The 14,345-nt window shown below is 36.0% G+C and overlaps 1 protein-coding gene across 1 annotated transcript in view; it reads right to left on the bottom strand.

Moving 5' to 3' along the window:
- Positions 1–14,345, bottom strand: part of LOC111055959 (USP6 N-terminal-like protein) — a 47,962-nt gene that overhangs the window by 18,525 nt on the left and 15,092 nt on the right. The window contains exons 3-6 of the mRNA XM_039430039.1: positions 6,426–6,657; positions 3,425–3,704; positions 1,297–1,457; positions 87–233 (exon numbers count right to left, since the gene is read on the bottom strand). Of these exons, the coding sequence (XP_039285973.1) occupies positions 87–233; positions 1,297–1,457; positions 3,425–3,704; positions 6,426–6,657 (820 nt within the window). The remainder of the gene's footprint in view (positions 1–86; positions 234–1,296; positions 1,458–3,424; positions 3,705–6,425; positions 6,658–14,345) is intronic.

Raw genomic sequence — 14,345 nt, 5'->3', positions numbered from 1 at the left:
AAGATAATTGTGAGTAAACCGAATTGAATAAATAGTACTATAAGAGATACACAGGTAGCTTCAATGAAAGACTGAATCCTAATTACCTGAAGAAATTGTAGAATATCGTCCATGCCAAGCTGCATCAGATTCCGACGATGCAACTTCAGCAAATTATACGCCATTGCTGTTAACACACGCTCGCCTTCTAATAAATACACGTCCCATACCCTCAACGTCAGTTTGAATGGAATCTGAAAACAATATTAAACTCATTTATTTCACACACAATAGTAGTAAATGTATGCTTGATACGTGTTTGTGTAGTGATGGAGGTGATTATCCACATTGAATGAAAATATTGGAAACGCCGCAAAAACCATACAACATACACCCTTCAGAGTCCAAGAATTTACTCAAGATTGATAATTCAGAAATAAATGTTTTATGGTGTACAACCGTGATAGTATCTTAACATCACAAGGATGGTAGAGGCCTTTTGCAGGCGAGAATGACGTTTCTAGTCGAGGCGTTAACCGAGACTGGAATTTTATTCGAGCACTGCAAAAGATATTCAAGTCCAAGTAACATACACTATTTTTTGTCATAATAATCTAAAGAAGAATAATTGATAAATAGAAAACATTACCTGCTTGTGCTGAACTTACTACATTCATTCTATAAACATAACCTAGATACATAACCTAGAATTTTGTGGAAGTTGACAAAACTTCCACCTGGAGCGCTGAAGGTGGTTTTTTTAGCAGTTTTGCTGTTCCTATTTCGGAACCTTAGACCAGTTATAGAATAGACACGCTGGAAGTCTAGCCTCTGAAGCCAACATCTACTGCCATATCACCATATCGTGACGTCAGCATCGGATAGAAAACCTTTCTGCTGGGTTTGATTTACATTGTTCTCTATCCGATGCTGACGTCACGATATGGTGATATGGCAGTAGATGTTGGCTTCATCGACTTTCAGTATGTATATACAATGGGCCGTGCCTATTCTATAACTGGTCTAAGTTCGGAACTAGGAAACTTACTCGACTGTAAAGAAAACATATAGTTTCATTACAGTAGAGTATGCTGTAATGAGAATCATATGTTTATTTGTTCTGCAAACAGCTGTCTACCGGCTTGATTTCATGCATGGAAAACAGCTGAGATTGAATGAATATGACAGAAATAGTCTATTATTGTTTTATTATTGTTGAAAACAAAAGTCTTTTTAGTCAAACATATTGGAAGATAATTGTGAGTAAACCGAATTGAATAAATAGTACTATGAGAGATAAAAAACTAGTGGACTCACTCTATCTAGGAAGCACTGGAAGAACCATTTCAAAGTGTAGATGCCCGTATCGACTCCGTTCCTGTCGAGGTGTTTCTTTAGCTTGGGTAGAAATTTGTTCATTATTTTGTCGTGATGCTCCTGATACCTCAACAGCTTTGGAAAACCGTGAATAAAAAACCCTGAAATAAATGTAAAAACATTTATTACACATCCCACAATATACACGAAACAAAGCACTTAGATTATCATTTATTTCAATTGGGCTACTGCAAGTTCATTACATATAATTACTAATTTCCTCAGATTATATTTATCCAGATTAATTTATAGGTACTGAAGAAATCATTTCGAAAATGTGGAGATACAAAACAGCAACCGGTGTATTTATGTCTGCAGCAAATTACTATCTTTAAAGTCTCCATCTCAGAAACCTAAGCTAAGGGTGGGATCACATTGAATGCGTATATGTGCGAGTGCACGTCAGATCATGGACGAGCCGAAAAACAAAAATTGAAAAGTGCCATTGAAACAAGTTGTAACTTGCTTGTAGCTGTTTGCGTTCAGTGTGAGCAGCTACATGCAAGTCAAAACTTGTTTCAATGGGACTTTTCAATTTTTGTTTCTCGGCTCGTCTATGATCTGACGTGCACTTGCACATATATGCATTCAATGTGATCACACTCATAGACTATATTATCATAAATAAACATAAAAACTAAATGTTTTCATTTGAATCGAGTAGCCCATATGAGGTAAGTGATTTCATAAATAAAAAATATGTCCGTTACGAGCTGAAACTAGCAGAATGACAAAAATGAATAGAAAAACTAATAGTCTTTGAAAATGAAGTCATTCACAAGATGACTTATGGGCCCACATAAGAGTAAGGAGAAAACACAATAACGAAATCAGGGATCTCTACAATAGCTCTGACATTGTAGTAAGCGAATTAAGATGTATAGTAGGAGAATATTATATTGACTGACCTATATGTCAAATTTTCACATCCTGTGTTTAGACTACTTAAATTTCGTTCATTTTTTATTGTAGGCCTACCTCAAGACCGACATGAAGAGGCTTGGAGCTACAGGAGGAGATGCTCAAGATCGTCCCACCAGGAGGCTTTTTGTTGGGGCGACCAAATATCAACTTAGGTAGAGATAGCCCCCGGAGTTGATAAGCCAACATCCTGTATAACATCTTAGCTGCGTTCTGGGACACTCACCGTGCCTACTGTACTTTCTATTAGGCACCAGAAGCGACAGTGCCAAGAAGTGTTACTATGAATACTAGGTGTTGTTTGACAGTTTGACAAATAGGTGCGTTCTGGGACACTCACCGTGCATACTGTACTTTATATTAGACACCAGAAGCGCCAGTGCCCAGAACTGTTACTATGAATACTAGGTGTTGTTTGAAAGATAGGTGCGTTCTGGGACACTCACCGTGCATACTTTACTTTATATTAGACACCAGAAGCGCCAGTGCCCAGAACTGTTACTATGAATACTAGGTGTTGTTTGAAAGATAGGTGCGTTCTGGGACACTCACCGTGCATACTGTACTTGCTACCACAGACGAGCCGCGACTGTGCCCAGAACTGTTACTATGAATACATCATACTTTGTATTGTTTGACTAATAGCTGCGTTCTGGGACACTCATCATGTACTCTTAAAACATACTATAATAAGGTCCATGTTATAATGGCAGTGGATAAATATAGGAGAATAGCGATGCCGATTCCCTGCATTGATTAATTATATTTCTCCACTGTCAAAAACATAATTGGCTACGATGTGGACCTAGAAAAGGATATTACCACCGGCTTTGTCGAATGATAGACAAGGATAGCAAAACAAAAGTTGATCAAATACTGTCATTATAACGTGGACCTTACTATATAATTGCTATCAGACATCAGGCGCGACAGTGCCCAGAACTGTTACTATGAATACTGGGTGTTGTTTGACAGTTTGACAAATAGGTACGTTCTGAGACACACTCATCATGCATACTGTACTTGCTATCAAACACCAGTCGCGAGAGCGAGAGCCTAGACCTGTTACTATGAATAGGCCTAGGCTACACCATACTATATAGGTGCTTGTGTTGTTTGATAAATAGCATCGTTATGGGACACTCACCGTGCATACTGTACTTGCTATCGGAGACGAGCCGCGACAACGCCCAGAACGCATCCTCCTCTTCGAGGTACATGAGCAGCAGCGCGGCAATCTGCGACATGCCCTGGCAGTAGCCGATCTCCACGTTGTAGACGCTGTAGGCGCCCAACACGTTGAACAGCTGTTGCTGCTTGGCGTTGTAGCGCTGCCGGAAGAACACGTGGTCGCGGTAGGTGCGGTTCACATCAAGATCGATCTGCCGGATGTCCGTCGACCATTTCCACGCCAGGTTGCGCATTTCCTAAAACATAACACATACGATTAGATTCACTCATTTAAGGCAGATTTCCATATGTCTGTATCGGTTACAAAGCCATCTTGACCTTACAAAGCACCGTGATGCGCATGTTCAGGTAACGTTTCAAACAATTCAATCAGTTCTTTGAATGTAACGTACTTTGTGATGATGGTTACTGAGCACTGTGATTGTAGCCCCCTGTTGGTTGGGGGAGCTTTGAGTTGATAATCATACTCATGAATATGTTGAAAACCAGAATTCACCCACAGTATCCATGCTTGTCGTAGGAGGCGACTAAAGTGGACCTCAAGGTAGCTCCAGAAGTTGCCTTGCCTTCAAAACAACGGGATCTGCCCCATCAGGGCAGTTTCGGAGGGGCAAAAAGAAAAACCCAAGAGACCAGAGATGGGCGAAAATCCAGGCACAGATGTGGGTCAAGAGGTTGAGTCAAGGGTGGCCGGGCGCCCTAGAGGCATCTTGGCCGCCCCTTCCTCAACGGAAGGACCAACAAAAAGGCCAGGAGTGGAACTCACGCAGGTCACGAGTTTGTGGGTGGAGAGGCCAAAACTCACCACTGCTCAAAGAAGGGCGGCCATTCAGGCAAAACTTCTTGGGAGAGGTGAGGCTTTTGACCCTGCGAAGTTTCGGAGGGGCAAAAAGAAAAAACCAAGAGACCAGTGATGGGTAAAAAATCAGGCACAAATGTGGGTCAAGAGGCTGAGTCATGGATGGCCGGGCGCCCTAGAGGAAACTTGGCCGCCACTTCCTCAGCGGAAGGACCTACAAAGAAGGCCAGGAGTGGAACTCACGTAGGTCATAATGGAATGTTAGTACAGGGAAAAACTCCTGGTTCTTGTAAAGGACACAGGTATTGATTTGCCTAACTAACATACTACTTGGGAACACAATAAGCTTCGGTTGACGTGTGGGGTTCTTTGAACCTTTGGATCCTTGAATCCGTCCCTTCAAAAACAATAAACAACAACAATAAACTGTGATTGTACATTTCGAATAATACTAGATTAGGTTACGTTAGGTTGACAAGTCCGGTAAAGACCTTGAATAACAGCTGATCGTGCCCGATCATACACATTAATTGGCCAAGTTTTCATGTTCAATCTTGTAAAGATTTTCAAATTTTCAATACATCAAGTTTTCAGTAAGTCAATTTTTCAATTTGACTAATTTCCGGTTTGGTCAAGTTTCCAATTCGTTGAATTTCAATTTTGTCAAATTCTCATTTCGTCAAGAATTCAATTCCTGAAGTTTTCAGTTCATCAAGCTTTCTTTTCGTCAGTTTGTCAAGTTCACATTTCGTCAAGTTTTCAGTACGTTAAGTTTTGGGAAATGTCAAGCTTTCAGTATGTCAAGTTTTCAGTTTGTTTTTATGGTGCGGCGAAAAATAGCGTCCCCAACCACTACCTCCGTAAACAAAGCCGTAGTGCATTCGTGTGACGTCAGCACAGGTAGGGCTCTTACACCAACAAAAAATCGTTGATTTCAGCTGATCTATATCAGCTAGTTTTTATTGGTCTAGGAGCCCTACCTGTGCTGACATTTCACGAATGCAATACGGCTTTGCTTACGGAGTTAGTGCCCCAACTCGGGCAACAATTTTTTGACGGCTCTCGAACGCTTCAAGTTCTAAACTTCGTTTCGAATTTGAAAACTACGATCACAAGCTGGCAAACACTCTGCGATCTCGAACCGGCAAACACACATTCTGGGCCCAAGTTGCGAAATATGTAATATCAGTTGTGATATGTAATATTGACCCTATCTGAATTTGGGAGAGGAATAGCACAAGGTCGACTTATTTTTACTTTCCTTGCCCTATTAGCATAGGTAACGAAAGTATTGCTTTCCGAAAAAAATTAAGGTACCCCAATTTCTAAATTTCCATACGTTTCAAGGTCCCCTGAGTCCAAAAAAGTGGTTTTTGGGTATTGGTCTGTATTTGTTTGTGTGTGTGTATGAGTTTATGTGTGTGTATGAGTTTATGTGTGTCTGTGTACACGATATCTCATCTCCCAATTAACGGAATGACTTGAAATTTGGAACTTAAGGTCCTTACAATATAAGGATCCGACACGAGCAATTTCGATCTAATGCAATTCAAGATGGCGGATGAAATAGCGAAAAGGTTGTCAAAAACAGGAGTTTTTGCGGTTTTCTCGAAAACGGCACCAACGATATTGATCAAATTTATACCTAAAATAGTCATTGATTAGCTCTATCAACTGCCACGAGTCTCATATCTGTAAAAATTCCAGGAGCTCCACCCCATCTATGGAAAGTTTGATTTTAGATTCCCAATTATCATCAGGCTTCAGATACAATTTAAACAAAAAATTCCAAGTGAAAAAGATTGAGCATTAAAATCTTCACAATTAATGTTCAGTAACATTTACACCTACAATTCAAAATGAGCTCGAAATTCGAGAAAATGTTATTTTTCAATTGCAAACTGTTGGCAACTGTTGATTCCATTAAATCTTTCACTATGAAGAGATAGCAGGCCTCGTGTGTCTCCAGCGTTATTGTCCTGTCACCAGCTGGCTTGGATCTTTGAATAGTAGACTTGAGATGCGCGTGAACACTAGCGTCAGGTGATCAATTTTCATAACGGCAAGGAAAGTTGTGTGAGTGCGCCACACCAGATTTTTTCTCTCCCTATCATGTACTTATTGTATGAATCAATCAAAAAGATATTTGGTGACTCACCTGATACTTGGTATGTCCCTGCTCCTCCTTGACAGTGGCCAGATTAAGCATCTTGGACCAGGCCTCGCCGCGCAGTGCGTTCGGAATACCCTTGAACACGCGTCGGCGCAGTTTGTCCGGCTGGCTGGTTGGCTTGGCCTGCCATTGGCGCAGCATCTTCACCCATTTCTTCTCGCGCTCCAACTCCACCCGCACGGCTGCCGGGTCCGATCGTTCCAGCACTTCTTGGTCACTGCACAAACAAACAAAACAAAAATATTTTAATACCCAGAGAAATATTTTTGTAGTAGAAGTAATAGTAGTAGCAGTAGTAGTCATAGTTATAGGGAGAAAGTGAAATTCACTTCAGACTATCATATTGAATGGAGAAGACTAAGAAATTGTCAAAAAACCACAGATTCATTGATACTTAGAAAGACCGGTTTCGGTTATTACACCATTGTCAATCTCTGATAAACTAAAACTCGAGTTTTTAGTTTACTAAAACTCAAGGATTAGTTTTAGTTTATCAGAGATTGACAATGGTGTAATAACCGAAACCGGTCTTTCTAAGTATCAACAAATCTGTGGTTTTTGACAATTTCTTGGTCTTCATTCAATATGAATAATTACCACAATATCAACTTCTCAACTACACAAAAAGTCAGACTATCACACTTCAATTCAAGTCCAACTAAATTTTCACTTATTTCAATAAGAACAACTTCATATTGTCGAAACCACAAATCGATAAAACAATTTGAGATATTAGTTCCGGTTGTTTCATTATCAATACTTAGTTACTCTGATAATAGTGTAACAACCATAACTAATAGCTCAAATTGTTTTATCGATTTGTGGTTTCGACAATATGAAGTTGTTCTTATTGAAATAAGTGAAAATTTAGTTGGACTTAAATTGAATTGAAGTTTGTTACACGTTGTTGACCGAACGTAGTAAGGTCTATGTTTCAACTCGGATTTTCTTTTGTCTGTCTGTATGTAACGCTATTACGGCTAAACGCGTTGATAGAATTCAATGAGATTTGGCAGGAATATTCCTTTTTCAACTGCGCGTCGATGTATACACAAGGTTTTTTTTGAAATTTTGCATTTTAAGGATAATATAAAAAAAGGAATTCCTCCATACTCTGATATCACTATATATCATCTACTTTGAAGATAGGATTAATCAGACTATAGAATTATTCATAATCAATCAACTGACAAGTGGTTTATTCATTGCATGCATTACACAGTTGTCTGGCCGTGTCTATTTCTATATGGTAGGGTTTCAATATTTTTTATGATGCGTGCCCATCAGTATCAATATTACTGACATTTGAAAAAAAAATAAATGGATGATTGAAAATAAAATAAACAAATTATTAAATGAACTGAATAATGCTGAAGAAATGATAATATTCTTGATTGAAAAAAAAAATTTAAATATAGTTGAGAAATATTTTTATCAGATGGAAAGATTATCACGGAACTGGATGGATATTATCATATGGAATACAAATTCAAACGTGAACTGAGATTATTAACATAAAAGAGTTTTTGATCTTGGAGAAAACAAATAAAAGTTTTTAAGAGAAAATTATTATTCAACTGAATCAACTAGAACAGGTGACCTCAGATACTTTGGATGAGAAAACTGCGTGATGTCTACTGTCCACAGAACTACTAGTTACCAACTTCATGCTTCTTAACCAGTATTAATTGTTGACAAGTATCTTTACTGAACACTGATGATGGTGAAACAACAAAAACTAGTATCTTAGGCTGGCCACTAACGGTAGAACATGCATGCTACACATGAAGTCATACACTGTTGCGTAATCACAACGAAAGGCTTAGAGCAAAATTTTTGACATTAGGTTTTTATATCTCCGATTTTTATGTTGTTTATTATCTTTTTATCATTATATTATTTAATTTTCCAGTGGTTCATGTATTTTTATTGGTTGTTTATTTCATGTTAGAAGTCTCTTGCTGATGACAGACAAAACATGCATGATAAACATCCAACCATGTACATGCATGTTCTACCGTTAGTGGCCAGCCTTGAATTGTTCCAATACATCTGTAATTTTCCCAGAAATCAAGGGACAGTGATAAGAATATGTAGTCAGGTAGTATAAAATTATAAATCGTCCAAAAATGAGATCAGCGGGCTCGCTTCGCTCGCCTGAATTTTTCATTTGAGCATGCTTCATTCCATCAGAAAGTCAAAATATATGTCAAAATTCTTCCATCTCAGCTAAACCTGTGTACTGAATTTTTTCAATATATTTCCATCAATTATTGAAAGAGGTGAGAAAACGCAGAAAAGCTGAGAAAAACGCTGATTTTGGGCGTATGAAATATTAAAGTCACCTCATCACAAAATTTTTAGACCCTAGCTAAACCTCTGTACCAAATTTGAACATTTTCTGTCTATTACTTGATGAAAGAACTGAGAAAACCCAAAGACCGCTAATTTTGGGCGTATCTTTGGCGTTATTTCAAATTCCTTCTAACACAACATTATTACACCCCAGCTGAGCTTCTGTAGTAAATTTGAACATTTTCTGTTCATTTGTTCTCGATAAAGCTGAGAAAACGCTGGAAAAACGTAGATTTTGGGCGAATCTATGGAAATTTTTCCAAATCCGTTCTTAGTGCGCCTCTAAAGGACCAACTCAACATACCTACCTAATTTGAACGTTTTTGGTCCGGTAGATTTTTTAGTTCTGCGAGTCAGTGAGTGCCATTTCGCTTTTATATATATATATATATATATATATATATATATATATATATATATAGAAGATATAAGAACACTTATTGACATGGGCTACTTTTTAAAGTTCTTTAAAAATAAAGGGTGCTATAAGATTTTATTTTGTTTTATTAATAGAAGATATATACCTTGTTAAATAGTTTATAGCAGAAAAACAATAGTCTCTAATAGTCACACACACATAGTAAACAACACGTGTTTTATACAACAATTACTAACAATTAATTGGACTCAAATTCAAAAGTGAATGAAAAACATAACCAACCTTTTTTGACTAGTGTATGAAATGAAATTCGGGGAAGGAACAGTTTTGGGCTGTGCCTGTTGTTCCTTCCCTAATCATTTGAATGAATTGTGTTTTGTATATAATTGAATGAATAAATAAATAAATAAAACAAGGGCACTAACTTAGGTACTAGTGGCTTTCTGTAATAATAAAACTTTCAAGTAACCCTATTAAAATAATTCATTAGCTAAATATATTTACACTAATCGCCTATCATGGATATGGGAATACCGTAAATTTTGGGCTTAAAAAATTAGTCTCAACACACCACAATAACAATTTACTGTTCTTGAAAGCAATAACCCCATATACTACATCCATTAGACATGTTACAATTGATGGATCACATCCATCCTCTAACAACTAGTTCAAAGTCGTTTACAACTATTGATCACCCAGCCGCTTTTATGGACTAGCGAGCTCCATAACTCGCTATATATATATATATATAGCAAATATATCCATCTATACAGTATCTAGAAATATAGCTTTATATTTATCACTGTATAGCTAATATCTAGTCGCTATAGCGTCCTATATCAGCCCTATAACCCAGGCTGATCAATAGCTGGTCAAAGAACTACAAGACTCAACCTATTTCGGACTATGTGTTATCTAAATTTGGGAGACGTATAGCACAAGGTTACTTTATTTTTCCTCTCTCTATCATTTTGATAATGTACTTATTGTATAAATGAAATTATGAATAAAGGATGGTAGATTTCACTCTAGTATCATCAGCATTGATTTATAGAAGCACGACTATTGATTTCGTTTCAAGTTGATCCGAGCGATAACTCAATATATAAACAACGGTTTCTTTGTGGAATGACTCCAATTAAGTTCGGAAACTTCAAAAGAATATTGTATCGAAAAGGAGTTGAGAAAAAAAGAGCCGAAAGTTGCTAACAGTACATAAACAAAAAATGACAGTGACTCTAAGAACAATGACCAATTCATAAATTTCATAGGAAATGAAATGATAACCAAACACTCAATCGTAAATCTACCAATTTAATCTAGTTGATAATATGATATAAGAAATAGTACTTGAATGCTGGATATCTGAGGATGGTTGCCTCAGTAAAGAAAGTAAAGTTTTATTTTAGCCAACGTGTAACAAAGAGTTGAACTATTTTTCATCTTTGGTTTTCATGTTATTAAATACAAGTTGACATGTTTTGATGCGAACACACGAACAAACACAACCCTCCCTTATTATATAGATTGCATAATGCCTTTGTACAATAAATTATTTGATAATGTATTAGGATAAAAATATATTGCATCTTATAGTCGGCACGCTCAAAACTAAATGCTACCTGAATAAAGGAAAAATTCATCTTATTGAATTGAATATTTTTCTGAATAGATTTGAACTTATAAGTCTAAAGGAACGTTAAATTATCCAGACTGATAGACTCATTGGATTTTGAATTGATCACATAGCTCTAAACAAGATTTAAATGTTACACTATCCTTACTTTATTTTTTTCATTCATTCAACAATTTATTGAAACTTCACATAAATTTCAGAACTGAAATTTGTTATAACCATGTTCAGTTTGAAATTTCGAATCAAAAAGGATTACAGTCGAATAGATATCCAACATTCAAAGAACTTAGCTATCAGATTTCTCGCTCCATAAGTGGCGGAAAGAAAGTCTCAATGAAGCAAGAAAGACAATGTCTTACTCAGTTTTTTCATGTACCGAGATTTGTTATAAGATAGTGATGTACGTTCAAGGAACTTTCAATTAAACAAGAGACTTCTTTACATGAGCCAACACGTACATGTCTAGAATATAGAATATCTTTACAGAAAACGATCTACCTACAAACGAAATTATGTTAATATCTGTGTTAATAAAATAATATGATATTTATTACATATTAAATATGTCTATCACTCGGTAGGACAAAAGTCTATTATCTCGATTAAATACCACGAGAACCAATCAGAGAAGCCTTCTTTTCAAAAAACCTTCTCCGATTAGTTCTCTTGGAATTTCATCATGATTAAGGCTGTGCAAAGGCTAAAAATAAACTTTTTATTGGTGATATTTTTCAAAGTTTTTCGATATGATTGTATATCATCGAGGTAGCAAAATTAAACATTTTTCTCACGAAAACATTTTTTTCTGATCATTACTTTTTGAGATATGTGCGCCTAAAGTTTAAATTTTTGGTACAGAACATTTCAAATTTGATAAGAGATAAATCCATGAGATTTAGAGGATGAATTCTTCATGGTATTGTTGATTGAATAAAACAAATTTTTTCTGAAAATATCAATTTTTGAGGAAGTTACCGGTATTTAATTTACTAAAAATTACCAAAAATAACTTTTAGTTGAGTTATTTTTGGCCATTTTTGGTAAATTGGATAACTTTCTCAAAAATTGATGTTTTCAGAATTTTTGTTTTATTTTCAAATATTAAAAATTTTCTGAAAATATCAATTTTTGAGAAAGTTATTCAATTTACTAAAAATTACCAAAAATGACTTTTAGTTGAGTTATTTTTGGCCATTTTTGGTGAATTGGATAACTTTCTCAAAAATTGATATTTTCAGATTTTTTTGTTTTATTCAATCAACAATATCATGAAGAATTTATCCTCTGAAACTCATGGATTCATCTCTTACCGAATTTGAAATGTTTTGTCCCGAAAATTTAAACTTTAGGCGCACATATCTCAAAAAATAATGATCGGAAAAAATGTTTTCCTGAGATAACTTTTCAATTTTGATATCTTGATGTTATACGAATCGAAAAACTTTGAAAAATATCACCAGTAAAAAGTTTATTTTTAGCCTTTGCACAGCCTTAAGAGGCTTTTGTGCAACCGGGTATCTGCCTAGAATATCTATACAGTCAACGATCTGCTTGTAAACACAAGGAAAATCATGTTGATATAATGTGAGTTTAATAATTATGTTATTCGTTATAGCTTCATGTTTACAAGACTTATACAAACATGGAAACTCATCAAATAGCTTCCCATACACCTACACAGTCATCAAAGATCTGTCTAAACATAAACACCACGAGCATATCTCCTTCTAGAAGTGAACTATCTATAGACATTATTTGCCAAAGATAGCAACAGTTGAGTGAATAGAGCGAGCGACGATGCCGATCGACCGAAAGGAAAGCCAAGTGAAACGCTTCGTTAATTTGCTTGTCGAACCAAACTCGATGCAGACATTTCCATATAACCTAGGACACTATCCGAGAAAAACAGAGAAAAAAAACAGGAGAAAGAGAGATAACTAAAATGAAAGGAGAAAGAAAATAAACCAAAGATGAGACAGACATTTCCATTTAACCTACGACACTATCCGAGAAAAGCAGAGAAAAGAAACAGGAGAGAGAGAGAGAGATAAAGAAAATGAAGGGAGAAAGAAAATAAACCAAAGTTGAGACAGACATTTCCATTTAACCTAAGACACTAGCCGAGAAAAACAGAAAAGAACAGGAGAAAGAGAGATGACGAGAAGGAAAGGAGAAAGAAACTATACCAAGTTGAGACAGACATTTCCTTAATATAACCTACGACACCACCAACAGAGAAAATAACAGAAGGAGAGATAATACAAGAGGAAGGGAGAGAGAGAGAAAGAGAAAAGAAAAGCTCGTTTCACTTTCACCAGAGAACACAGATTTTATCAGTTTCAGAACACAAGAGTTGATGAGTGAGATCATAGCAATGTACTGTAATTGTGCAGAATACGGTTTTGATTAGAGTAATTACTTGACGTCACTTGTTTGTTGACTCGTATTCACTGTTTACTTAAGTGAAACTCACCGTAAACTGACAGCTATGTTTGAATGAGAAGCGTTGCTGTTATCATTCAAGTAATGATGGTAGTTTCAAGTGAGTCCTAGGGCCGGTTTCCGAGCTCGGTATTTGACTAAGTTCCAGACTTTAAACAGCTGGAGTCAGAAAATTGGCTTTCCGAAACGGGACGTAGTCGTAGTCATAGTCAAACGCACGTTTAAATTGAATTTGGAAAACTAGAAAATTGAACACAAAATAAAACAAAGAGAAAATAGTGTAAAGTTTCAGCTATTTAGGAATGTTTTATTTCGTCAAGGAAAAACGTTTCCAATTACAGAAATGAGAAAAAAGTGATTTATTTTGATGCAACTATTTACTGCTACTACGCCCCGTTTTGGAAAGCCAATTTTCTGACTCCAGCTGTTTGAATTTTAGAACTTAGTTAAATCCCGAGCTCAGAAACCGGCCCTTACAGTGCATGATACTTTTACTTGTTCTCTTTTATACTAATATTAATTGCATGATACTTCTTTGACTGTTGAGTCTCATTATGTTTGATACTTGAAATAAATGTCATTAAACACTTTGACAGAAGAAAGAATGATACTATGGGGATGTGGTTTGGAGTTTAAAACTGAAATTTTGTCTGTTTTGATTGAGAAAAATGACATTTTTCCTTCACAAAATATGAAAAAACACGGAATGAATTGTACTAGAGAATTGAAAGGTCGATGGAGAGGTTTCACCGCTTTTACAATAAGATTTGTAGTAAAACTTCTGTTGTGGAACCTGTCCAAAATTGAGATAAATTTATAGCATTACTAAAATACAAAGATCACAGTGCTCAATCTAATAATTTAATCTTAACTTTCTCGTTTTATTAATTTATTTTTTAAATCATGTACAATCAGTATATATTTATATGAAAAGACATAACAGGCTGATACCCACAACTGTCTCTTTTCAAATACTACAGCCGCTCTCCTTGACATTGAAACTCCTGAGAGGCCAAAATTCGTTCTTCCGACTAATTTTGACATTTGAGAATATAATTTCAATTATTTCTGAGAAAATTTATCGCTTTCA

This window comes from Nilaparvata lugens, chromosome 6 (genome assembly GCF_014356525.2).
Source record: "Nilaparvata lugens isolate BPH chromosome 6, ASM1435652v1, whole genome shotgun sequence".
Taxonomy (NCBI): Eukaryota; Metazoa; Arthropoda; class Insecta; order Hemiptera; family Delphacidae; genus Nilaparvata; species Nilaparvata lugens.
The sequence above is the reverse complement of the archived record's forward strand: the minus strand, read 5'-3'. Positions and strand labels throughout refer to the sequence as shown.